This window comes from Kryptolebias marmoratus, linkage group LG24, assembly GCF_001649575.2.
Source record: "Kryptolebias marmoratus isolate JLee-2015 linkage group LG24, ASM164957v2, whole genome shotgun sequence".
Taxonomy (NCBI): Eukaryota; Metazoa; Chordata; class Actinopteri; order Cyprinodontiformes; family Rivulidae; genus Kryptolebias; species Kryptolebias marmoratus.
The window spans coordinates 4,397,626-4,422,740 of record NC_051453.1 but is presented as its reverse complement, the minus strand read 5'-3'; the positions used below and the strand labels follow the sequence as shown (position 1 = coordinate 4,422,740).

The following is a 25,115-nucleotide window of genomic DNA, read 5'->3' as shown; positions in this document are numbered from 1 at the left end:
TCACAACAGAGAGATCAGTTCAGGAAAAAAAAATAAAAACAGGCCACTTCTCATTGCCTCCTCATATGGAGACCAAACACAGAGGGGAGGAGAGAGATGAATGAAGAAAGAGGAAAATGGATCAGCAGGCCGCCGGAATATGTTGTCCTCTTCTTAAATCCTTCACACATGCACATGCAATAAACACACTGCTCGTCACCTAATTTAGTGCTGCTTCACTGCCAGGGCTTGAACTTGAATTCAACCCAAATTTTAATCAGTTTAATTACCAAAACTGCTGATGAGATGAAGAGGCTATGATTAATCATTCACCATTAGTCAGAGATATATTTCACTCCTTTGACTGACAAGTAACCTATCACCAGCTGCCAAACACATCTGTAATAGATGATAAATCCTCATAATAATGAGAATAATGACAAACTGGAGCTCCAGGATGTCACTTGAGAAAGCAAACAAAGTTGAACATGTGATATTATCAAGATGGCTGCCACAGCCAACTGACCTTAAAAATACAAAAATGTTTTGACTCAGTTAATTTCATAGATGCAGAGCTAAAATTTGCTGAGAGTCACTCCCAACACATCTGATTGTGACATCTTGATATTGCATGAGACTGCATATAATGTTATTTTCAAAGTTTAACCAAAACAACTCCAACTCTCTCATATCTCAACATAAGATAATCTTCTGAGGACTTTAATGGACATAAATCAGAGAAGACTGATCGACAAAGAAAGGAGCCACACAAGTAAGACCAACCTTAAACAGATGAGGTGGTCCCGGATCATCCCTGTCCAGCACATACAGTGCAGCCTGGAGTTTAATCCCCCTGTAGTTTCACATCACTTCACAGCTTGATGCACGTGACCAAAACATCTCACATGCTGATCAGGTTAACAAGAATCTGAATGACCCTCAGGAATTATGAGAGGGAGAGTGATTTGCATGAGAGTTCAACAACTCATCAGCAGCTCATAAGCTTGAAAACTCTGCATCTTTCAGATTTGAACTGAGAAAGCCCTTCAGATGAGAAGTGAAACAGCTTCAAGAATAAAAAAAAAAAATGTTCAGTTGGCTTTTAATTCAACTCGCTAGCATTACCCTTGGACATGTATTAAAGCTAACCACCATACGGGATTCTAGATGTTGAAACCGGAGCAGGTATGGTGTCCCCACAGTACAGATTTTTTTTAAGTCTTGTTACCTCTATGTGAACAAACGGGACTTTGCCCTTATTATAATAAAATACACTTCAGATCATTTTTTTCAGGTGACGGCTCTTGCTGAGCCACGTAGAGCAGTTCTTATCTTGCTGCTGTATTTTCAAATATTAATTGTTCTAATATGTTTAGCTGTAATTAGTTCTTTTATGATTAAAACGAAAGTTGTGTAACACCATAAATGTGTGCGGGGGAATCCGCAGGTCAGTTCCCAACGACAACAGAGGATGAGGACATTTAGTTTAATATTAGAATACATGTTGATGGGATTACCGTGTTCTGGATGACTGAGAATCTACACCAGGTTAAATCACAGCAACCCAAAAGTCACAGGAACCAAAATATCTGCTATTAATGTTGTAACTTCACATACAATTGCAGTGGTCCTTCATCCAAACAGTGACCTAATCATTCAAATGGTTTTAATGTTGTGACTCACCACAGTAAATCTAGGTGGTCTCGTGTCACTTGTGTTTCTGAGGTCACAGCAGATGATGAAGAGGCTCTCGACCATTTTGGTTATTAACTTGTTATAAAGGAGGTAGTGCTTGTTTACAATCTCTCTCCTCCCCGCTGGACATAACGCGTCAATATAAGGTGATGGCATCACTAAAGGCAACTCTAAATTTTTCAGATTTTCTCTCTGACTGATTTATTTAACTAGCTGTTACAATCTCAAAGATGTCTGACTTCACAACAGCTCAAAAGAGAAAAAGAAAATCTAATCTGAAACATTATTGTATTCACCTTCTGTCCTGCCTTCTCTGTGTTGTTTCTCCGCCTGAGGATGATGGAAATCAGTTATGACTGCTGCGTAAAGGAACCGGACCTTAATCGTGTTCTGTTCTACGGTATTTCCTAACATGTCTGTTTGAATCTGCCTCTTCCTTGTTATTCTGTTCGCTGGTTCTTGTACCACTGTGTCCAGATGGATGTGGGAGTGTGCAGAGTGGCGAGTCAGGCACAGTGACAGGCCCTGCTAACGCAGACACTAGAGGCGGTTCTGATACCGACTCCATCAGGTAAAACAGCTCGGCCACTCGGACAGAGAGCACGGAGAGTTCTTGGCGAAAGATCAGTGGTTCGTTTGAACGTGTTTCCCTCCTTCCAGATTGCTAACCTTTAGCCTTCAATAAAATGGGGCAGATGGACGCGGAGGCACACACACATCAAAAAGACCACGTGTTTAAGGCCTGCCGGGCCAAACGGATCTCCTCACCCCTTCCCCACCCCCATTCCTCTCTCCTCATTGACCCTCCCACCCTCACTCTGGTTCTTTTGTTTCACACAAATGTTCATCCCTGGAAGCTGGCTGACTCCATACAGCACTGCAGTGAGGTGAACACAGGACACAACTAGACTCGAAACACTAAAGTCTTAATATAATAAAATCCTTGTTAGCCTTAAGTTACTGTGTAATATGTTTAGTGTAATATTAAATCTACAATCTCTGCAAGACATTTAGCCATACTGGAATTTTTGTAGATCTCTAATATAATAAAAAAGCCTTCTAAGTCTAAGATAGTTCCTCACAATAAATTTAGTTCCTTAAAGAGTAGAAATCACAACGCTTGATCATTGTCTGTTTATTTGTCATTTATTCAATTAATTTAAACACAAAAAGATGAAAAATAGAAGAAAAAGTATAACCTACATAAAAAAGTCTAAATGCACTGTCATAACTAATTTGATTCGTTTTCTGTTCACCTTATTTTGTCTATGCTAGTCTTTTGCAACTTTAAATGTTTTGGTACGTTAAGCTACAGTTTTTATACTTTTATGCTAACATTTGCATCCTTTAGCCTTTAGCCCAGCTGTTTGCTTTTTTTTTTTAGCTTTTAGCTAACATTCACTGCTTTTAGCTTTTGACTAGCATTTTTGCCCCCCTAGCTTTTAGCTCGTGTTCTGCTTTTTTCAGCTTCAACAACTAAGCTTCAGCTTCTTCAGCAAATTTCAGGAGTGATTCAGCACTCAGCATATTTCTCCATTTTCAGCTGCATCTGTGTTTTTTTCCTTCATCTTTATTTTCTGCTTGCACAGAAAATAAAGATGAAGGAAATGTGTTGCTGTATGTTGGCACGTGGAAGAACACCGCATCACCGCATACTTCCACTGTCCTCATCCATGATCACGCCGTCCATTCCAGCAGGACAGCAGTGGAGCCGGGTTAGGACTGTTTAAACTCGCCTCGGTCCGAGCCCCGGAGCCCCGGAGCCCTGGACGCGTCCTACCTGAGCTGTCCATGGTGCTGCAGTCCTCCTCTCTCAGCGGGCCTGCCTTCGGTCCGAGTGTGGCCGCTCCGAGTGCGTCGCTGCCGCTGCTCCCCCTGCCGAAGCCGAAGCCGTCTCCTCCGCTATCGACCAACTGCAAACATTCGTAGCCATCGTAACTGGTCTTTTTCTTGTAAGCCCCCAACAAGCTCATTACCAAAGGACACAAAATGGGGAAAATTAAATGACAAAAACAAAAAAAAGCCCCAAAGACGAGTGGCTACGCCGCCCTGCAGCCTGCGTCGCTATCCCGGTTTTGCTGCTAGCTACTGGGTGCACATGTCCGAGGAGAGGAGGGCAGCCGGTCTCCTCTGGGTGTTTTTTTTTTTTTTTTTGAGGATAGGAAATATCTATCGGCTGGTGAGCTCTCCCTCTCGCCCCCTTCTTTCTCTCTCTATCGCCTCCTGATTATTTTCTCCCCCACTAAGCGCCGCATTTTACTACGAAGCTCCGGCTGCTGCTTCCGCTGATGTCCCCGATGAAGTTAAAGGGATATTCCCCCTAAGTAAGTCACGCTGCTCTAATGTTAACACTGCATTCATTATTCACATTACAGGATATGAGAAGGACCTGTGTTTTCACGAGGCTTTCATAGAATAAGGCCTCATAAAATTGTTGCATCTTTCATTTTAAGAAAAAAAAGAAATATTCAACCATACATATAATCCACAATTTCACTGGGAACCTGTTATGATGCTAAAGCAAATATGTTTTATTTGAAGGCCTAGCATTTCTTGAATGAATGCATATCGCCCGCTGCCTTTCATGTCAGGGTTTTAAAGGGCATTTTATGCTCAGATGGAATAGAGATTTTGCTTGATTTATTAAAGTATGGGTTGAGGATGACTCTCAGCTTCTATCACACCAAAATTTAGCTTAATATCTGTTAGTGAGTTAGTGCTCAGAGTATGTGTTGTGAGTAAGTCTCATCTACTACCACACCGAACCTTAGCTATATTATTTTAAATATTTTGCTAATACTACCAACAAACAAACACACACACACATTCAAAAACATTTTGCTTATAGCAGCCAGCAATAATAACAGTACCATGAACATGTGCCAATTAATAAAAATCCACACATGATAGCCTTTTCTCATTTGTTAGAATTTTACTTTTTAACAGACCTCACATTTTAGTAATTGGGTCAAATGAAATCACACTTAAAAAGTCCCTAATGGAAATTTCTGCTTATTTTTGTTGAACATTATAGCCTAACACCAAAAATAAGAAAATAATATTTTTTTTCCTTATCCATCAGCTGATTAGGCTGACTTTAAAATTTGTAATTAATCCATAAACCCAACATGTCTGAATTTATTACTCAGTCACATAGCCAACACCTTCATTATGACTAATTATTCAAAAGTGCCTTAAATGATAGTAAATTTAAAAAAAACCAACAGGAAAAAATGAGAAAAGTTTCTGATGAGTCAGCTTTCTAGTGTCACAAAGAACTCCAAACTCCTGAATCCTCCAGATCTGTGCAAATTTCTGATCTAATTTTAAGCTTTTAAAATGCACAAAGGTTAAAAATCTTTTCAGGACTGGGTTCTTTTACTTGAACTTTTAAGACAACTGCACTATGATCTGTCAGAAACTCACACGGAATCAGACATATCTGCTCAGCTAAAATAGGTAAAGCTCCATAGTAAAGTCAATAATTCAATTTCAAACTTGTAATTTTTCATAAATGTTTGTCTGGTTTTGAACCTCAGGTCCAAACAGAATGAAACTCTGCTCCTAACAGCATGTTTCCTTCTTGTGCCCTGTCCCCTGGCAACAAAACCCCTGCTTGGTTCTGAAAAGAGGACATGAGCCTGGGAAACTCTTTTAGGAGAGCAGACGGGAGCTGAAAGCACAGCAGGAATGGAATGTCCAACACGGAGGAACGATGCTCACGCCATAACCGGATGCAACGTGCTGCCATGACATCGTTGCAAATTAGCCTCCTGCCTCTGACTAATCATGCCGACCAGTATTTATCCCCTGATGTCCTGCATGTTTGGGACAAGCAGCAAGCAGGTGCAGCAGCTCCAAGCTGTTTGCAAAATACAAATAATCTTTTATGCATATTCTTTGTCATTTCCTTTTGTTTGTTTCTTTGAGTTTTACCTAAGCTGAGGTCTTAATGAGGTAGCAGTGGACATGATTTTTTAAATAATTCATCGCACAAGCAAATGCAGCTAAATGTTTCGAATATTGAATATTTCGAGTGTTTCGAATATTGAAAGCCTTTGATTTTTTTGCATTTTTGAAGTATAATTTTTAAATTATTTGCTAGTTTCAGGTTTCCCTGTCAGAAATGCTTTGCTGTTTGCTTGTTGATTCAACCTTGATGCCCCTTTTTTTCAACAACATATCTGCTGGATCTTAGTTCAGCTCTTGTGAATGTGCAGCAGCTGTTGTATAAACATACTAGATGACAAAAGGGGAATGTTAGCACTAAGGCGGTGGCGACTCTTAGCGACCTGTAGTCATGCATGCAAACAGGTTTTTTGAGCTGCTTTTACAAGAGAAACCACAACCTGCAACTCCTCCTCTGCTGGTGTTTTAGCATAGATAAATATGTCTGAAGGACATCTGAAGAACCTGTGCAGGAGTTCATTCAGAATCCTTTCATCAAGAAAAGAATATTTATAAAATGTGGGGAGAAAAATGCAATTCAAAAATTTGCTGACTATTATAAATCTATTTAAAACTACAAATAAAGACAACTGAGAGTTTGTCTTTGTTAAAGAAAATCACTTGATTTGATACAAGCAACATACTAAAGATGTGGATTTCCAGACATTAGTTCATATTTATCATATTTAATTGTGCTTTTCATCATTTAAACATTACTTTTTTTTAAAAAATGTTTATTATAGTTTAAAAAAAACGAATGCTTCCATATTCTTTTTTGGCAGTCAAGAGCCCCCTACATTGTTTGTGTATATATACATTTTTTATTTTTTTTTCAGTTTATAAATGTTGTCATTGAATGACAGATGTTTTAGATGTGGTTCAAGTATTGCTGAAAGAAGCAAAAACAAATCATCCAAATCCCTGTTTTGTTCAGAGTTATTGTGTTAACTTGCAGCTGCCAAACTGTTTTCCTTGACAGTTTTTAGAAATGTTCCTAAGTCCAGGAGATACAGTTCCCTGAAGTCCCTGCCTCACACACACACATACACACACACACAGAAGCATCTTATGTCCTTTAACTCTTTCTGTCTCCCTTTTCCACACTTCTCAACTCTACTACCAAATTACATTCTATCATTACATTTTAGAAAATGTTAATAAAAAATAAAATGATTTGAAACTACTTTTTAGCAACACATTTTACTGATAAAGAGCAAAGAACTTTAACATTCTTGGAAGCAGGCCTGTGAACTCCTTTATAAAGTCTTTCTATTCTTTTACAGTTTACTGCTGATTGCCACTTAAAGTACTTTATGAGCCACTACCTTTGCAACATGAAGCTGAATGTCTATCACCTTTTTTACTAGTTTCTACAGTCATTCTAAAGTAAAGATTGAGGATTAATGATTATCTACAACACAGTTAAAGCAGAATTGAGGAATCTGCTGAATCAGCAGCTGGAACTCTTCAACTGATCAAAAATTTCTGAACTGTTGGGTATTTTTTGAAAAGTAGCAGCTTTAACATGATCTAGATTAATAATAAACAAAGTAAGGACTGTTTAACCTGGTTCCCTGCCCTTATCAAGCCCTAAAAGAGCCTAAATCCACTTCACACCTGCAGCTTTTGTTGCGCTTTAATTCCAGAGATCTTAAAGCTTTAACAATAAAACCAGGTGTCGGTTTCAGTGGACTAATGAATGACCAGAATGTCCTTAAAGCTTCTGCAATAAAGTGTGTCACCGACTAAATGATCACAATAGGAACCCGCACCGAGCTGCGTTTGGCTGTCCACGTGACGTGCGTGACGCGCGGTGATGCGGTGGTGCGCCATTGGCCAACAGGAGAGGACAGAGTGGTTCCTGAGATGAAGATGGTGGTTCTGATAAAACTGCTTGCACAAATACGAGTGGCCGCCTCTTTCAAACAACAATAAAACAGGAATATGGTTTTTTTTACACATCTAATATTTTGCTTTGTGGAATTTGACCCTTAAACGCGATTTGAAGGCGGATTAATCTTCAGTTGGTCTCCTGAAGACACCGTTGGCACATTTCTAAACTAAAACATCCAATGATCTAAACAAGAAACATTTATATTGTTCATTCAGTCAACTCAAGTAAGCTTAATGGCATTCATTAAGCGTTTTATGAATGATTGTATTACATAAATTATTTAAAACATGTCACCAGATCCGATACTGTTCAAATTATTATCCCTCCTGACAAAAATATCCCAAATGATGTCATTCATAATGCGTGTGTGCGCATCTCAATCAGGCCCAGAGCAGAGGTCCAAGTTTGTGACTTGAAATGCATTTGTCTTGTGTCAGAATTTCAAAAAGAAATCACACCATGACACCTTGGAATAAATGTTGACAAATGTTGACAAAAAGCCAGCTGTCAGCCGAGCGCAGATGCGCGTTCCGGTTATGTGGTCACGATTTCCAAGGGTACCCTGCTATTATGTAACATCCTGTCACAGATCATAATGCTCTCCTCTTTGCCTGGTTTTCAGACTAATGAGGCAAACATAAAAATGACCAGAAACTATCAATCCAACAGATGACGTTACCTTTCAGAGCGCTTTCTAGCATTTTCCCGGGAGGAGCGCCGTCTTGCGCCGCGGTGAAGATGGGCTCGGAAAGCCGGCTGCGCGCACACACACTGACCTTTGGTTTGTCATTCGCTGCCAGTCAAAGGTCAATGTGTCAAACGTCCAGTGACACACGCTGTCCTGCAAGGATTCCCCTTTAAATCCGAGTTAACCTGTCTGTGGAAAAAAAATAGAGAGGAAGCGGCGAGCTGCACGGCATCATCACACAGCTAATCACATTTTGGCGTCAGATCAGCGAACCAGGTTGGCAGATCTGTACTGGATGTGGATGTGCGTAAGTGGGGGCGCAGCAGCGGTGTGGATGTTCATGGATCTGTGCAGCAGCGCCGCTCAGCGCTTCCTAAGAGTCACAGGAAAACCCGGAGTGGACTTCTGAGACTGGCTGAAAAATGAAGTGTCACAGAAACAAACAAGTGCAGTAACTGATAACTCTGCACCAGGGGCGTAGCCACAAGTGGGCCCGACTGAACGTGGGTGCGCCACGAAATTGACACAGATTGCAAAATACATCAAAACTGAAAAATGTTTACTTGTATGTTGGCTCTGTTCTCTACAACAGAGGCAGAAATTTGCAACTGTTTTATTAAGTTTTATAAGGTTAATCTTAAAACTTAAACATTTAAACAAGTTAAAGCATTTTAAAAATCCACAATTCTGGATTCATGCCCTTGAGTTTACACTGAACAATGTGAAAACTCATAACACGTCAAGGAAAATTGGCATAACCTTTTCATTACATCCAGATTTTAAGTGATTCTCACAATAAAAAAGGCTGACTTATGTAGATTTCTAATTATGGTGACACAAATGTAGCACTTATGATCAAGTTTTAGAAAGAGCGTGATCATTCATTTTCAGGTGAAAACCCATCCTGCACATACAGACAGAGCTGCACCTCCTGTCAAACGTGAAAACAGCAGATGAGATTGTAATCTGTCAGCCAGCGAGGCGAGAGCAGGAGTTTCACCCAAGCGCTAATGTGCATAGGCTTTATTTTACAAATCCCACAGGATTAGAAACAGAGGCAGGAGATGCAGACAGTATATTTGTGTGCATTTATGCATAAGAAAACAAAAAAGAAGCAAAGAAAAAACACCTCCAACCAGTGTGATCAAACTTACTGTAAATAAATTTGTCAAATCTCACAATATTGTCTGAGATAAAACTGTTACTTTAAGTTTGCAGAGTCTACATGCTGTTGTACTGAATTAACTGCATATAAAGCAGCCATACACAATTGGCCAATAGTTTTCTTGTTTTTGAAATGTGTTAAACCACATGATGCAAAAACAAGGCAGAAAAAGTAACATAAAGAAGGTGCAGCATGGTGGTGTATAATTCTTACACTTTAGCACCATGAAGATCCATTCATCCCAACATATGAAACATGATATCCAACACAGCAGAGTAAACAACCCCCTCTTTTCTCCAAGCATCACATGACCTGTGGTTTCTTTTTCTTTGGTCTATAACCGATGACAAGAGAGTCAACTAAAAATATAAACAACCAACATTTACAACCCTCAAATCCCAGATGGAATAAAAAAAAAAATGTGCAAGAAAAAAACAACAACAAACAAAAACATTTCTTCTCCTCCCTGCAGCCATGAATTTATTGCTATTTAAAGACTTTATAATGAAACTGATTAGATAATTTTATAGGAAGTTACAAAACTGGAAGGTCAGCATTATTACAGAACTGGGAAAATGTTTCAAACTTATCTTGCTCATTGGTTGGTCAGCTGCTCAGGATGGTAACAAGTGTGCTGAGTTGTTACTTCCTAAACGGCTCGGTTTGCTCAATAACTGTGACTATAAAAAAAGAAAAAGCTACTAGGAAAAGTGAGCTGTTTTACAAGTTCATTCGGAAACAGCTATTTATACCATCAGTTATTATTATCTGGAAAAAAATGTGACAATATTAGAATCATAAAGAATTACCTCTTATTCCTATATTACAACAAAGAAAATACAAACTTCAAGGCAACACTGGAGTCAAAAAATGTAACAACCCTGAAGACATCAGTCATGGACTGCTGCAAAGCAATCACAATGACCTCCTGAAATCATCCAGCATTGACCCAACAATATAATTCTGCAGCCAGTGTCTCATGATGCATTCATGAAAGAGTTTCCAAGATGTCTGCTAACTTCATGGATGTCTCATTATCAATCTGTGAATCTGTGAGCTGCATTCTGTATTTTTTGCAAGGAAGGCTAAATGTCCATCAAATAATTCTTTCTGACAGGGCTGCTGCGTGATGGGATTGATTAGGATGATTAGTTTTGTTTACAGCGGACTATTGTGTTAACTCCTCACACAGAACGGAAGAATGAAAGTTGAAGGAAAAGCAATGCATGAACAAACATGCAATGTAAGATGTAACAAAATGCTTTTTAAGACCTAAAAAAAAAACTGGACACATTTAAGACTTTAACTCCTCCTGGCTGAGACTCGCCCCCCTGCTTCACCAGAGAAGTAAAACAATGATAGTAGTGGCGTTTTACGCAATCGATTGGGAAATAACAGGTCTGTTATGCCTTTAGATATCCAGGGGTGCACCCACACCACATTAGTTAATAACCTACATTTTGTTTATTTATCTTGTGCAATGGATGTGTAAATACACACAAGCCACAGACTGAGTGTTTTGAAGTGAATGCTGCGTGCCGAGCTGAGGTGGGCAATCAAATGATGTGCACGGCTTAGAATACAGTTTTGCAAGCCATGCACACAAAAATGGAATGATTTGCAAAATTTGGCTGTGCAAAATATGGCTGCAAGGCTCACTGGTTGCTTGGTGGCAAACACTCCACCTATTTTCTTGCACCCTTGTTCTTAAAAAATGGCACCAGCACACTCCTCTATTCCTTGGGCATTTTCTCACTCTCAAAAATGCCACTGAATAATCGAGTCAAAAATCACACTATCGCTCCTAAACATTTCCATACCTCCACCACGATGGAATCAGGTCCAACTGCCTTCCCCTTCTTCATCCTCTTCAAAGCTTTCCAGACTTCAGCCTCACTAATCTTTCCCACTTCCTGGTTTACAGTATCTATGACCTCTACTCTTCTTTATCTTTCATTCTCTTCATTTATCAGCTTCTCAAAGTACTCCTTCTGTCTTCTCATCACACTTTCTATCTTTAACAAGCCTAACCTGCTGCACATCCTTTCCAGCCTAATCTCTCAGTTGTGTCAGTCAATACAAGTCTTTCTCTCCCTCCTTAGTGTCTAGCCTCTTGTACAACTCATCATTTTACCTTTGCTACCTCCTTCTTTGTCCTATGTTGCATCTCCTTATAGTCCTCTCACTGTTCCATTTCTTCCTGGCTAACCTCATCCTCTGGATAACTTCCTGCACTTCACTAATCCAAAACCAGTTTTCCTTGTAATCTTTTCTCTGTCCAGATGACACACCAAGTACCTTCCTACCTGTCTCTCTAATCACTGTGGCTGTCAGAGCCCAGTCATCTGGAAAGAATCACAGAGCTGATAAAGAACTAAAAGCTGGCTCAGAAAATGTTCTGCAAATGTAACATAACTCTGGGTGCATGTTGTTCAGTAGAGGACACACTGGCAAGTAAAAGTATGTGACCCACAACATGAAAAGATAAAGTATTTAAATAACATTTCATATGGTTGCTCCAATAAAGCATGATTTTCATAGCAACAACTAAAAATAGAGTTTGGTTTTACATATTCCATATACTATCCTCTCTGATTTTGGTTTCCAGTGAAATGTCAGTAAAGCTATCGAAGAAATCCTGCAATTTTCCTAACATAGAGAGTTAAACAAGAGAAAATAAGAAAAGTCAAAAATGTAAAAAAGAAAAAAAAAATGCAAAGAAGCATCTGAATGTCTCACTTAAAAAAGGCAGAATTTATCACAATCTTAAGTACAAAGCTATAGAAATATTTGCACAAAGCCATTAATCTGAAAATTCAGCAAACACTTGATTGGTGTCTAAGTGCAGTTCTTGGAACCTCAATCCACCATGTTAGGGAAAAAAAAAAATCAATTCCACCATCTCCCCTGTGGTTTTCCATTCAGGTCTGAATCAGGGTGTTTGTGTTTGCCGGTTGTGCGATGGCTGTATGTGCATCTTGGTGCTGAGAAGAGAATTGATGTAAGGCCAAATCTTGTCAGTCTCTGTACCAGAAAATGAGTGCAGAATTCCTTGTGACCTGAGTGAAGAGGGAGAACAAAAGAAGAAGAAAAACAGGTTGTCACTATACAAATGTACTCATAAAAGGAAGATTTCATTGTTTGGTTAACACGCACGAATCAGTGGGGGAGGGGGAGACAAATTGTAACAGCTGGCAGACATGGGGTAGTACCTGAGACTGCATAATGTTTTATTTTTAAGTAAATTAATTGAATTTAGAATCGTTGAGGTGAAACATGACTGCTGACTCTCCTCAGGTACTCATACTATTAGCTCGCAGCAGCAAGTGCGAAAATATCAGTGGTCTCATATATGACAAAAAGAAATGTATTCACTAACTTGTACAAGTCTATGACAGGCTTTGCCACGTCCTTGTAATGTCTCAGTCTTGCCATCAGAGCTTCGGGTTTGTCATCATCATGCTGAATCAGCGGCTCCTCGGTGACGTCATCTTTACCCTGAAGATAACAGTGAAAAAGACAATATACTACAAATAATTTCATCACTATAAAATTAAAATGGAAAACAAAATTCCAGTTGTACACTGCATTTCTAACATGTTTTGAAATAATTAGAATGCTCTTTATGAATAAGAATTGATCTCATGTATAACTTGCAAAAAGGTGTTACATTAGTTGTGCTTTTTCCTTAAAAAATATACATGAACTGTGCAAACAAAAAGTTATACATATATTATCTGTTTAATACAGCTAGATACATTGGCTCCATCATTATTGTACTTTATCTGGAAGTCTGTGTTTAAGGCTCCTTGTTTTCTCATGGAAATAATGCAACTGGATGTTTTTCCCCTTAAAATTCTAGCATTTCTTGTGTGCATTAATGAGTTCATTTAAGTTTAGTAGATAAGACAAAAGATTAATTACAAAATATGAGAGCCATGAGGAGGTGAGGCATGAAATGAGAGAAATAAAATAATACAAAAAAAAACACAGAAACTCAAGACTTCTAAATGCTGAGCCGAACATCTGAAATGCTGCCAGTTTACAGGTACTTTTAAATGTTTGACACCTGAACTCGAGGCGGGTTGAAGCTCATGTTGTAAACTCTGCCGCTGGGAGGATGGATCCAGCGATCGCTCAGTCTCTCCCTTAGAGTCTCATAGGGGATGTTGAGGCTGATGACTAAGTCCAGCTGATACAGGCTGTTCAGGGCCTGAGCCTGTCCCAGTGTGCGAGGGAAACCTGGACACACGTCAGAGGGAGAAATCACAATCTGGGAAACACAATTTACTAGGAAAAAAATGGTTATTTATAACAATAGCATGACTTTTTCTTTTATGTTTGATTCAAGCGGAAGGAAGCATTAATTAAGTTTAGATGATTAGATTATAATAAAGGGGAGGAATCTTGTACATGACTATTATCAGTTTCAGACAGAGCTGTTTTTGTTTAAAAGTTGCTATTAGCAGAAAGCAGAGAGGAAACTTGGACTCAGCTTCCAGTGAAAAGTGGCAGTAATTATTATAATTATTGACTTATGAATGAACTTACAGAAAATAAAAAAAGCTTCAGCAGTAATTACAACACATGACTAACTGGCCATGGTAGCAGTTCTGTAAAATTACATGGGTAAATGTTAATATTAGCATGCAAGATCAAACATGCTGGTGTTTAATCAGCTTACTCTGACTTTGTTCAGCTTGCTTGTATAATAATAAATAAGGACACTAAGCATGACTGACAGGGACTGATCAAACCAAAGTTGCTTCTTTTCACAGGAGTGAACTTGTTAGTTGATGATTTTATTCTGCAAATCAGAAAAAAACTGATCTACTTCTTATAACTCTTCAGAGTCATGCAGATGTGTTTGTGAGTCACACCTGGATCCATGTTCCCTCTACCCACTCAGGTACCTGTTTAATATTCATGTGTCACTGTTTAAATCTGTTAAACAGGCTCTAGTTTGTTTCATTAATGTTTGGCATGTCTCTCAGCTATTGTGGATAATATTTAACATTTAAAAACATACACCGATCTCCTTTTTTTGTCATCTACAAAACTTTCCAAGTCTTTAAAAAAAATATGTACCCAAAACATAACACTGACAATTACTTCTCCATTGATGTTCAACTACTTTGACAGCAGATGTTTCACCACACCCAGTAATTACAACAACAATCATACCACCAATGGCACACACCTTTTTCTGTCTTTAAGCACACAATGAACATTCCCAATACCGACTAAAGCCCTGTGGATTAAATCTTCCATTCAAGGAGATTAGAAATTGTGGTTGTAGAAGTCCACCTGCCGGTTTGTTGACTTATTCTGCTGTCTTCAAAACAGACCGGCTGGTGACTCCCCTTTCATAGAGCTGTCAAATGAAGATTACAGAGATAAAAAAAATGCTTCTAAACAAAGAATATTTATAACTCTTGTTACTCTGCATAAGAATGACAGTTGTGCAGACCTACATTCACATCATGCAATTATGATAGAGGTGAGACAAAACTTTAAAATCACAATGACACATCTGCAGAAATCTCCAACATCTCAACATGTTTATTTTTTTTATTTGACCTTTCCATCAATGGAAGGACATCACTAAAGAAACATCTTGAAAAATATTACAAATTAAAAAGTGAAAAGGTCTAGCATTCATTGAAGGAATGCACATCGCCTGCCACCTTCCATGCCAGAGATTTAAACTAAGACTAAGTTTATCTGTAAAGCTGGCATTTTTGGGTTGGTTAATCTTGATTAGCTGTGGCAGTCATTTTGAATTAGCTGATTCCAATTTTAAATTCACATTCAGTTATTACTTTCTGAGAGTTTCAATCAAATCCATTCAGTGGTTTATGAGATGTTTTGGTAATGCTACAGACAAATGAGCAAGCTCACACACACAGGCAAAAACATTATCGCCTCCTCGCCTTTGGTGGCCGGCAACAAGTAGACATGAAAATGTTTTGTGAATAGATTAAATAAAATGATGCCACAAAAACAGAATAAAAAAATCAAATTAAGACCAAAGCTTTATTCCAACTGTAGAGCACAGTGGAGTGACCGTCATACTTTAAACCATTGACTCAAAAAAACTTCCCAGGAGTCTGCAGGTGTGTGTGTGTGTGTGTGTGTGACCCAGAGAGCTTGGGTGAAGCAACAAGACCCAAAACACTCAAGTAAATCAACAGCTAACATCATGAAAGGAGAAAATCCTTCACAATAACCAAGTTAGACGTGGTTCAATGACCTGGAAAAAAAAGCTGTTCTGTTAAAAAAAAGAAATCTCTGAAATCTTAATGGTCTGAAAAGAGTTTTCCAAATTTCTCCAAAATTTTGTAGGAGATGTAGTGTAGAAAAAAGAACCTTTTTTTAAGTTAAGATACTTTCCCAGTAATCGTTCCCACTGCAAATGATTACTTAACCAACCTAGACAGGCATAACAGCTTATGACTAATTATTGGAAAAAAATTCAAAAGCTAAATTAAGTTTTATTTGCAAATTTTAATACAGAAACAAACAAAAAAGAACGCACTATATTGACATGTGGAAGATGATGAAATTACTTTAAGTTTTAAAACTACAGTCATCTGATACACCATCAGGATAGCAATTAAAAATCTTTATTTTAGGCTCAAACAAAGGTTTTTAGGACAAAATCTAAATATTGTAAACTTCAAACAGACATAAAACAGAAATATCCTGCTAATACAAACTGACTGAATGAGTTTTTTTTTTTTTTTTAATATTAACCTTTAGGTCCTTCAGAATAACTCAAATACTGTTTTTGATTTTTAAACCTTTTCACACTGAAGAAGATAATGTATCTGGCACTCAAACAGAAGTGTGAAAAAAAGCCTCGCCTATAAAGTAACTATTGGTTGTGGGATTCCAAAGGGGGTGGCATCTGCACCGTCCAATCAGAGTTCAGAGATGGTTAGCAGTTCTTTCTAATGCCATGACTTAACATTTTTAAAGAGCATGTTTCATAACAGTGATTCGGGGGAAAGACTTTATCATGAATAACGAATAGTTTTAGCAGTGCAGTGAATAAAACCACTGTAACAAAAGCAGAAACTCTTCTTACCATCCAGTAGCCAGCTGTGGCTGCTCAGCTGTTCCAGTTTCGGCAGCATCAGTCTGGTCATCACATGATCAGGAACTAGCATGCCTTTCTCTACGTAGCTCTTCACCAGCAGCCCTGCCTCTGATACACAACAACCAGATAAATAAATGAGTGGCAAAGCATTCTGCTTCCTGACACTGAAGATTAAACACAAGACAAGACAGAACAGGGCCTGCTGTATCCAGAGTCACGATCTGAGGGGAGTTCCTGCAGCTTACAGCCTTTAAAAGTATTTTGGAACTGGGGGGTTCCCTGTGGAGAAATGTCCCCACTGAGTCACTGAATTCACCAAACAAACACTTTGATTTCAGTGGGCTGAAAACGGAAATGGAAGGGGTGTTACTTTCTCCAAACATTCACAACTTTGCAGAGATTTTCCAGTAAATGAAAAGTGCTTTTATCTAAGGGTTCTGCGTTGAGCTCACTTCACTGTAACTTGTTTTTAAGTTTGGCACAAACTGACAATGATCCAGGCTATCTGTAATGAGGAAGTTCAGATGAACACAAGCAACGGTTCCAGATGTTCAGGGAAAATTATGATAGTGCAATAATAAATCCTAAAATGGGGATTTTTAAACGAAGAACTGTTAAGACAGTTTGGCAAAGAAACATGACAGAAAACAAGTGTAATGAAATCTAGATTTGTTTTTCCTCTTAGCATGGTGTTGTGCCGCCTGCAGGGCGACAAACTCACAGCCAAATGTGGAAACAACAGACAAATTCCGTCCAACTGGTTCATTTGACAGCTTCCCGCATCAGTGACTGCATCTTTGTTGCGATATTAACTGGAGGAAAAAAACAATAATCGTCCAACCTAAGCATGCAGCAGAGAAAATGGCATGCAGCATTTAACGTTCGGGCTCTTCCTGTTGACGCTGCAGGCTCTCGGTGGGTCTTGTGGCTTTCAGTTTTATGAACACATCTCTCTCTTACCTGTTTTAGCTGCTATGCCGTCGCGTAAAAAGTGCCCACTGGACAAGTACTGCAGGCCAAAGCTCTGCGCGATCCTCTTAGATATTGTGCCTTTTCCAGATCCCGGTGGACCCATGATAGCAGCACGGAATAACTTTGCCATGTCTTCCTGAAGAAAACAAACAAACAAAAACAAAACCGAACGCTGTAAAACAAAACTAGGATGCTCAGATGTAGGTTTCCCTGCTGGTGAGCGAGTTCACTTCCTCCAGACTTGTAAACATGAAGGAGAAGAAAAAGAAAAAGTCAGATGTAGCTCTCTGCGTGTCACTGTGGGTCTTTTACGCACGGCCCCGCGCATTTGAAATCTTCTTCTAACCAGAATGAAGTCAAAACGCCTTCTTTTCTGCTTCTGAGGATGTGCGTCGCTCGCTGTGTCTTTAAGAAACGGAGACTTTCCTCCGCGAATGAATGACGAAGTCTCCACAACGCCCTATTTTTCTGCGCGCATCATCCAGAAAAAATGCGGACGACTGAGCGCCGCGGAGTAAACTGGTTCCTGTAGTTTTTATGTCGTGAAATTTGTAGGCAGTTGGCGCAACTCGGAATAGGAACTATACCTCTGTCCTGTCTTTTAAAAAAGCTGAAGGTAAAACATGTTTTTATAGAGCAGAATGATTGACGTCGCTGGAATTTGCTGAAGAATGAATTTTGAACAAAACAAGCAGAACAGAAGCTGAAGCTAAAAGTTCAAATTAAAAGGACATCAGCTAAAATCAAAAATAGAACAAATGTGTTGAAATGGATTTCAGAGAACAATTTTTTTAAGGAATTGAAGTGATCTCAATTTATTTTGGGGGGATTTTATTTTTGGTAAATAAAGTTAAATAATTCAAAATGTATAAAAATGAGAACAGTATTCTAGTCTCAGTCGAATGTTTTGATATTTTAATTGTTAAAATAGCACAAAGTTTGTGGTTTGAGTCAGAAAATGTGCAGAAGAAACGATCAAACGGTTAAAAATAAATAAAAACATCACAAAATTATAAGTCTCCATTTAAATATTTTTTATTTAAAAGCAAATCTACTTTTAAAGTAAAGAAAGGAAGTTAAAGGGATATTCCAGCCATTTTAAAGTGAGGTTCTGTGGCAAATGTATGAGAATTGAATAACTTACCAGTTGTTGATAGTTTCTTTTAATGGCATCTAAACATGTTTCGAGATGGCAGTGATCCAGTTTTACAGCGTTTCATGCAAATATAGTTTAACTGACCTTTACTCTGCTGTCACTTCCTCATATAATTGTTTACATCAAATTATGTGGTTGTTTACAAACGTAAATAGTGACAGCAGCGAGCTGTAATGCTTCCTGTGCAGCCTGCAATCAAATCCTGCAAAGATTTCACACTATCTCTGCCAAAATAACCATGCAGCCTAATGTCAAACTGACAGCAACGTAAAAGATTGAATAACAGAAATTACATAGGTGACATTTTTAGGACAGAAAATGTCAGCAATCCATTTTGCTCTTGGCTGCGCTCAGACTAGCCTTTAGCTCATCTTTCCTGTCAGACATAAACTTCGTTTCTCCAAACTGAGGCCATCTCCACACAAACATGCAACATTTTCAAAACAATCTTTTCTTTTCTTTTACTTTTCTAAAAATTCTAGAAATGTCCTAATTGAATAAGAATGATTGAAAACAGCCTGAAATGCTGCAGTAACTATGTCAGGCATGTAGGTGGTGCTGTAATACCGCCATGAAAACAGGAAACAAGGTGTGGAGCCTTCAGGCAGCTTACTTTGGATACAAACTGGAAACACCTTTCTCATCTTTCAAGCTTTATTGGCGTGGCTGATATTTCCAAAGAGAACTGATTAATAATTTGTTTTTCAAATACATGTCAGACCAATAAATTAAAACATGACATTATTAGTTGTTGTATTGTTTGGGTTTTGTTTGCACCATTATTCCCCTACATGAATCAGATTCCCCAGTTTGTTTGTTTGTTTTTTTGTTTTTGTTAAGGACCTGAAATGTTGAAACTCAGTTCACCAAATCAGGGATTTTATTATTCAGTTTAAGCTTTGGGTTCACTCGGTTTTGTTATTTTTGCTCTGAGGCGGGAGGCGCAAAGACAGACAGACAGAGAGAGAGCAAAAAAAAAAAAAAGAAAGAGTCGCTGTCATTTGCGGACGGCAGGGATCCAGTGAGAACTTGTTGCGAGGCGCGCAGCGTCCCGGAGCTGGAGCTGGAGCTGTCAAACACTGCGCACAGCCTCCAGCCGACTCACCCACCGGACACAACTCCTCCTCAACAATTACCTTTTTGCTTTCCATCTTTTTTTTTTGCCCTCGCGAAACTAGTTTTTCGCCTCCGCCTTTCACCGGAAGCTCGTTTTAAACCCTGGCTCGTTCTGTCACATGGCTGTTTGGAGAATTCAATAACAACAAAAAATGGCGACAATCACGTTGCTCCGTGTGGTCTTGCTGCGTCATTAAAAATATTCATGTAAACACGGGGGCCTGAACGGAGGGAAAGCAGGTAAGTGCGCTCAACATTCGCCACATAGTCGGAATGTGATTATAGATAAATGATTATATTCGGGTGGAACAGCGTGCTGTTTGTTTTTGCCCAGAAAAAGGGGTGTGCGTGCAATGCTGGGCGTTAACGTGTGGCTGCACGGTGTTCAGCGCAAACACTGCACTTATTATTGCGTTCAGTCGATTCTGAAACGGCGTTGTGGTTGCGCAGACGGAATGAGCGCGTTTGTTATTGTGTAACAGCACAAACAGGTGGTGTTTAGCTGCAACTTTTCAGCAACAAGCTGAGGCTCAGCTGTCACCGCCGCTGGTGCGAGCTGTCTCAGCCCGCCCGCCGTCACTCTTCAGCCTCTTCTTCTCCTCTTCTTTACATTCAGGGCTTTTACGCAACATGGACGCGCTTTGCTGTCATCACTGGAGCCGTGCGCGCAGAGCGTCGCGCCCCGACACACAATGTGTTTACCCTCCGCTTTGTTTAGTTATTGCACATGTTGCCTTTCTGAGCAGTTTTTTTTCTCTTTTTTTTTCTTGGCCAGTGCCCCGTGCTGCGGAGCTAATGGACTTGTTTACATGAAGTGCAGAGGGCGGACTGAAGAGGAGGAGGAGGAGGAGCGACGCGCACAGACTGCTCCCTCCAGAGAGGCGGAGCCCGAGACGAGAATCATAACAAGTCTGACATCACTCAGCCTTGTGGTTGGTATGAATAATATACAGGAGTTTGTCTCGACCTAGTAAAATAAGTTTCAGAGACGTATTTTATTTTAGAACCAAGCCAGAGAGACGTAGATGTGTCCTGAAGGACAGACCTAACCCTTGTATGACAGCATCTAATGGATATAATACATGATGGCCCACTCTTTCTCTGCAGGTCCTGAGGGGTGTGGCTGATCAGGGTAACAGGAAAAAACACCTGGCCCATCCTCTCAGCATAAAACCTGCTCATGATGGCTGACTCATTTCTGTTCGGTTCCTGCTGACACCTTGAGCTGCTTTCTTTGTTTTTACACACACAACACTTTACAAACAGTATTCCTCCCCTCACCCATCAATTGACACCTTGATTACAATGACCTTTACATCTCAGGAGGTTTATGTAAATAAATTTGTATGTTTATGATTGAAAACCTGCGTATTTTCCAGTACTGTCATGGTCTCTATGTCGGCTGGGACAAACCAGGGACTGCTGCAACAAATGAAATATTTAATGTAAAACTGATCTGATCCTGACTTCTTTTCATGCACTAACCACTGGATGTAGAACAAAGCTGAGCAATCCGAATTTGTTCAGTTTTGCACTTATTTTGCTGTCAGCTGTTCCCTTTTCAGGGGTCTTCACAGCGAGTCATCCTCCTCCATCTAACTCTGTCCTCTAAGTCCTCTGTCCTCACTCCAACTACCTTCATGTTCTGTGCTAACTGCATCCATATATCTCCATCTTTGGCCTTCCTCGTTTGGTATTTTGCACTGATTACAGATAAAAATGATGTGAAAATGCAAAAGAAAGACATTGTTTTCACTGCGCAGCCCGGATCTGATGATGACAGTCTGCTAGATTTGACAGGCTGCCCTGGTTCAGTTATCACAGTGCTGATGCTGTCCCCATCGAAGGTACAGTACTGTGATAACTGAAGGATGGCTGCCAACTTGACACTGGTGCAGAGGTTGGTCAGCCAACAAGGCAGGGGACCAGGGAGCACCTGGAGGACTGTGAGTATGGAAAGAAAAGGTTTTGACTGTTTATAAATTAATAAAAGATATAAAAATATGTTGACATGTACATGAGTGTTCTTTGTAATTTACAGTTGTTGCTTAAATTAAACAAAACAACAAACCAGTAGGTTAATATTTTTTTGTTGCAGACAGCTGCAAGCAGCTGAAAGGAAATAATTTCAGCTCAGCAGCAATGGGGCCGTCGGGTGTCGCTAATGTTAAATTTATTTTTTTTAAAAGTTCTATTTCAAGGTTTTGTAATAATAATTTAAAATAAATACTCACATATTCACATGGATTACTAATTTGGTCTTTTTTTATTTAAATCATCTTTTATAAATTATACTTTTTTAGCTCTATGTGAAATCATAGGTTTTACAAAATAAAAGTCAATAAATAACCCCCCAATTTTATACTATTTATTCAATGTTTTACAGGCATTTTATTCTTTTAGTTATATTTATCTACATTTTCCATTACTAATTTTTTACTAATAAAGTAAAACTTTTACAAGCAGCACAAACAATAATGCTTCAACACAGCTGGACTCAATCCTGAATTTATTAGATTATACAAACATATCCCCACAGTATTTCTCATTTGGGCCCATTTAATTATTAAATAGTCAGACATCAAATCAGTAAATTTTATAAAAAAATAATTAAAAGAAAACTACATCCTGTTGAATTTGGTGTATATGAAGTCTGCACTTTTAGCTTCTTGTTTATCCTGATGAAGTCCTGCAAAGTTGTTTTAATTTCCGGCCAACAGGGAGCGCTACAGACTTTTGTCAGAGCTTTTTATGGCTCACACAGCAAGGCTCTTTTACCCCAATAAACTGACTAATGTGTATCTGAAACCCTCATAAAATCTTTGGTGTTTTTGTTGAAAATTGTTTGGCATTTGTCGGGGCGCCACTTTATCCGTTTGATTTTCTCACATTTTCCCCCGTAGTGTATCAGTTTGGGCTCGAGCATCAATATCTAAAACCAAATACATCTCATGACTGTCTATGTGTTCAAGCCTTTAAAATAATGTAGAAAAAGCCCATCTATTGGCATCAAATCCTAAATATATATATAATTTACTTAACTTTAACTGTTTCCCTCATCTTTGTTTCCTCAAATTAATTTTCAAAAGCTTACATAGTTTAACTCCAGACCCTTCTCAAAGGTACATCCAAAGATATGATAATAATAATAGAGTAATAAGGAGCACAACGAATAGCAGCTGTAAAATACCACATCTACTGTAACTACATTTGGCAGTCTGCCTTCTCCTTTAAGGGCTGCCAACTCTGAAAACAACTGAAATCAAATTAATTAAAGAAAATAAACTTTTTACAACAAAGATTAAGTGCTGGCTTTTAGAGCCCTGATGCAGACTGTATTTGTTCGGTAAAGTGTTAGATTTTATTGGCTTCCTGATATGCTTCTTAGTGTTGTTTCAGCATGTTTTCTTATGTATTTAAAACATATTGTGCTGACTATATTTATATGTATTTTTATTGTGTAGTGGAATGCAGTTTTAGCTTGTTGGTTATTAAATATTACTGAGCTGATTATGCTGTTTGGGTAAAAGCCCAACAAGAGACGAGAGTTGAAAACTAGCGATAGCTGTTCAGTCTCTGTACAGCACATCAGTTGCATTCTGTTTATTGGAACTATGTTAAACTGTATTGTCCCTATTAAATTTCTATTCTACTCTATTCTAGCTGTTTTTGGTGGTGGTCCCAACTCTGTAGAACAACCTAAATCAGAGCTACTCCGACCATCAATGATTTTAAATCTATGTTTGTTTTAATTGGCTTTCAGTTAGTTGAGCAGATGTATTTGGTTCTTATTGATTTTATGTTTTTATTGGTTTAACTGTCAAAGTTTATTTCATTAATCTTGTATTATTTATTTTTTTTGTACAGCACTTCGGTCAACGAGGGTTGATTTTTAAAACAAGCTATATTTCTTATTGAATACATTCTTATTATCTGTGTTAATCAACAGTGTTCAAACCACAACTAAGGGCTTAAGATTATTTAGAGCTGTTTGAAAAAAAAATACATTAACATGATAACTTTTATAATTCTGCAACAATAAAGAAAGGTCTAATTTCTTTATTGTGATTAACGGTTAGATGACAAGTCTCATTCTGTACATCAACATATCACAGCACTTTTCTTATGGATGTTTTTATTTGAGGTGGAAACTAGCTGTAATAAATATTTTTCAGAACTCTATTGCACCTGTCATTAGTATATTTCACTTTAAGGCTGCGCTGCTGATATGCTGCGGAAATCCCCTGCAGAGTCACAAATGATGTTTTGTTGTTTTCTCACTCTAACACCAGTCTGCTAATCTCGCCTCGATTCACATGTTTTTCTTAATCAGAATCATGTGATAACCAGAGACTCTGTGGTTATGGCACAGAACATGAAGGTCAGGTGGATTCACATGTGTGGAAGTAGTTGTTTTCTAAAAGAGAGCTGAGATAAAATCACTTCACTGACAATAGTTTTAGTTTCTAAAAGATTACTCATCTTTTGTGTCCATGGTTGTGGGGAATTTTCCTCTTCACACTTCCTTTTAAGCAAGTCAGCGTAAAACTACTGAGGTGTGGGCATCCCCTCTCTTCAAATGAACCTACCCCTTCTTTTTTTCTTTTAAGGAACTTTCAGGTCCTTCTTCAATACAAAGAAAAAGTAAATATCTGACTGTCAACACATTTTCATTCCCTATGAAATGCTATATGCTGCTGAAACAACAGAGACCAAATGACTCATATTTATGTGGAGGAAATATGGAGAAGATAGAAATATTTAACGCTCTGGACTGTGGTTGTGTAGGTTTTTCTTTAATAAGGTATTTTCCAACTGGTAAAACTGATCAAAAACTAAAGTTTTAGTTTGTCTTTACAATGCCTTTTAAAGCTACCAACAACCTTTTAAAGAGTAAAGTAATCTTTACATGCTGATTTAGGTGTCCTAAAATAAAATATGACAGAATAGCTGTTAAACAAATTCAAGCTGACATGTCTGTTTCATTTTTATGTTACTAAACAGGACGTTGTAGAGCTGAAGTATATCCCAGCAGACAATGAGGAAGAGGAGGTGTACACATTCAGGAAGTGAGTTCAGCATAAGACTCAACCAAACATCAACCAGTGTAGAATCACAAATGTTTATGTGTAGGAGTTTGTCTTTTTTAAGGAAGCCAGAACAGCTGGAGAAAATCTGCAAAGCCACAATCAGTGCATGGAAAAGCCAACAGTTTTTATTACAGCCATTAGTAATCCCTTTCTCTCTCTTCTCTCTCTCTCTCTCTCTCTCATTATCAGTCACTATTTTACATGTGACAAAAAAGAAGGAAGTATTTGTCTCTAAAGCATCTTTTGTGATTGTGTTTCCAAAATCTAACACCACAAGGTGATCTCTATTTTTCATGACTATCACTGCAAG

At 38.6% G+C, this 25,115-nt stretch overlaps 2 protein-coding genes across 5 annotated transcripts in view; both read right to left on the bottom strand.

Annotated features, from left to right (window-relative positions):
• dnajc6 (DnaJ (Hsp40) homolog, subfamily C, member 6) overlaps positions 1-8,537 on the bottom strand; it is a 29,960-nt gene extending 21,423 nt beyond the window's left edge. The window contains exons 1-2 of one of the 4 annotated variants that reach the window (XM_017420525.3): positions 8,196-8,537; positions 3,455-3,587 (exon numbers count right to left, since the gene is read on the bottom strand). In XM_017420525.3, coding sequence (XP_017276014.1) covers positions 3,455-3,467 — 13 coding nt within the window. In that variant the 5' untranslated portion in view covers positions 3,468-3,587; positions 8,196-8,537. Of the gene's footprint in view, positions 1-3,454; positions 3,995-8,195 lie in introns of those variants that run through there. The other 3 variants (XM_025006880.2, XM_017420524.3, XM_017420523.3) reach the window with 3 other exon arrangements.
• A 675-nt stretch (positions 8,538-9,212) lies between these two features.
• ak4 (adenylate kinase 4) lies at positions 9,213-17,884 on the bottom strand. The gene is made up of 5 exons (XM_017420562.3): positions 17,432-17,884; positions 16,460-16,579; positions 13,439-13,611; positions 12,749-12,867; positions 9,213-12,428 (listed from the first exon to the last, which is right to left on the bottom strand). The coding sequence occupies exons 1-5, from the start codon at positions 17,571-17,573 to the stop codon at positions 12,302-12,304; spliced, it is 681 nt and encodes a 226-aa protein (XP_017276051.1). The 5' UTR covers positions 17,574-17,884; the 3' UTR covers positions 9,213-12,301.
• Between the last annotated feature and the right edge of the window lie 7,231 nt (positions 17,885-25,115).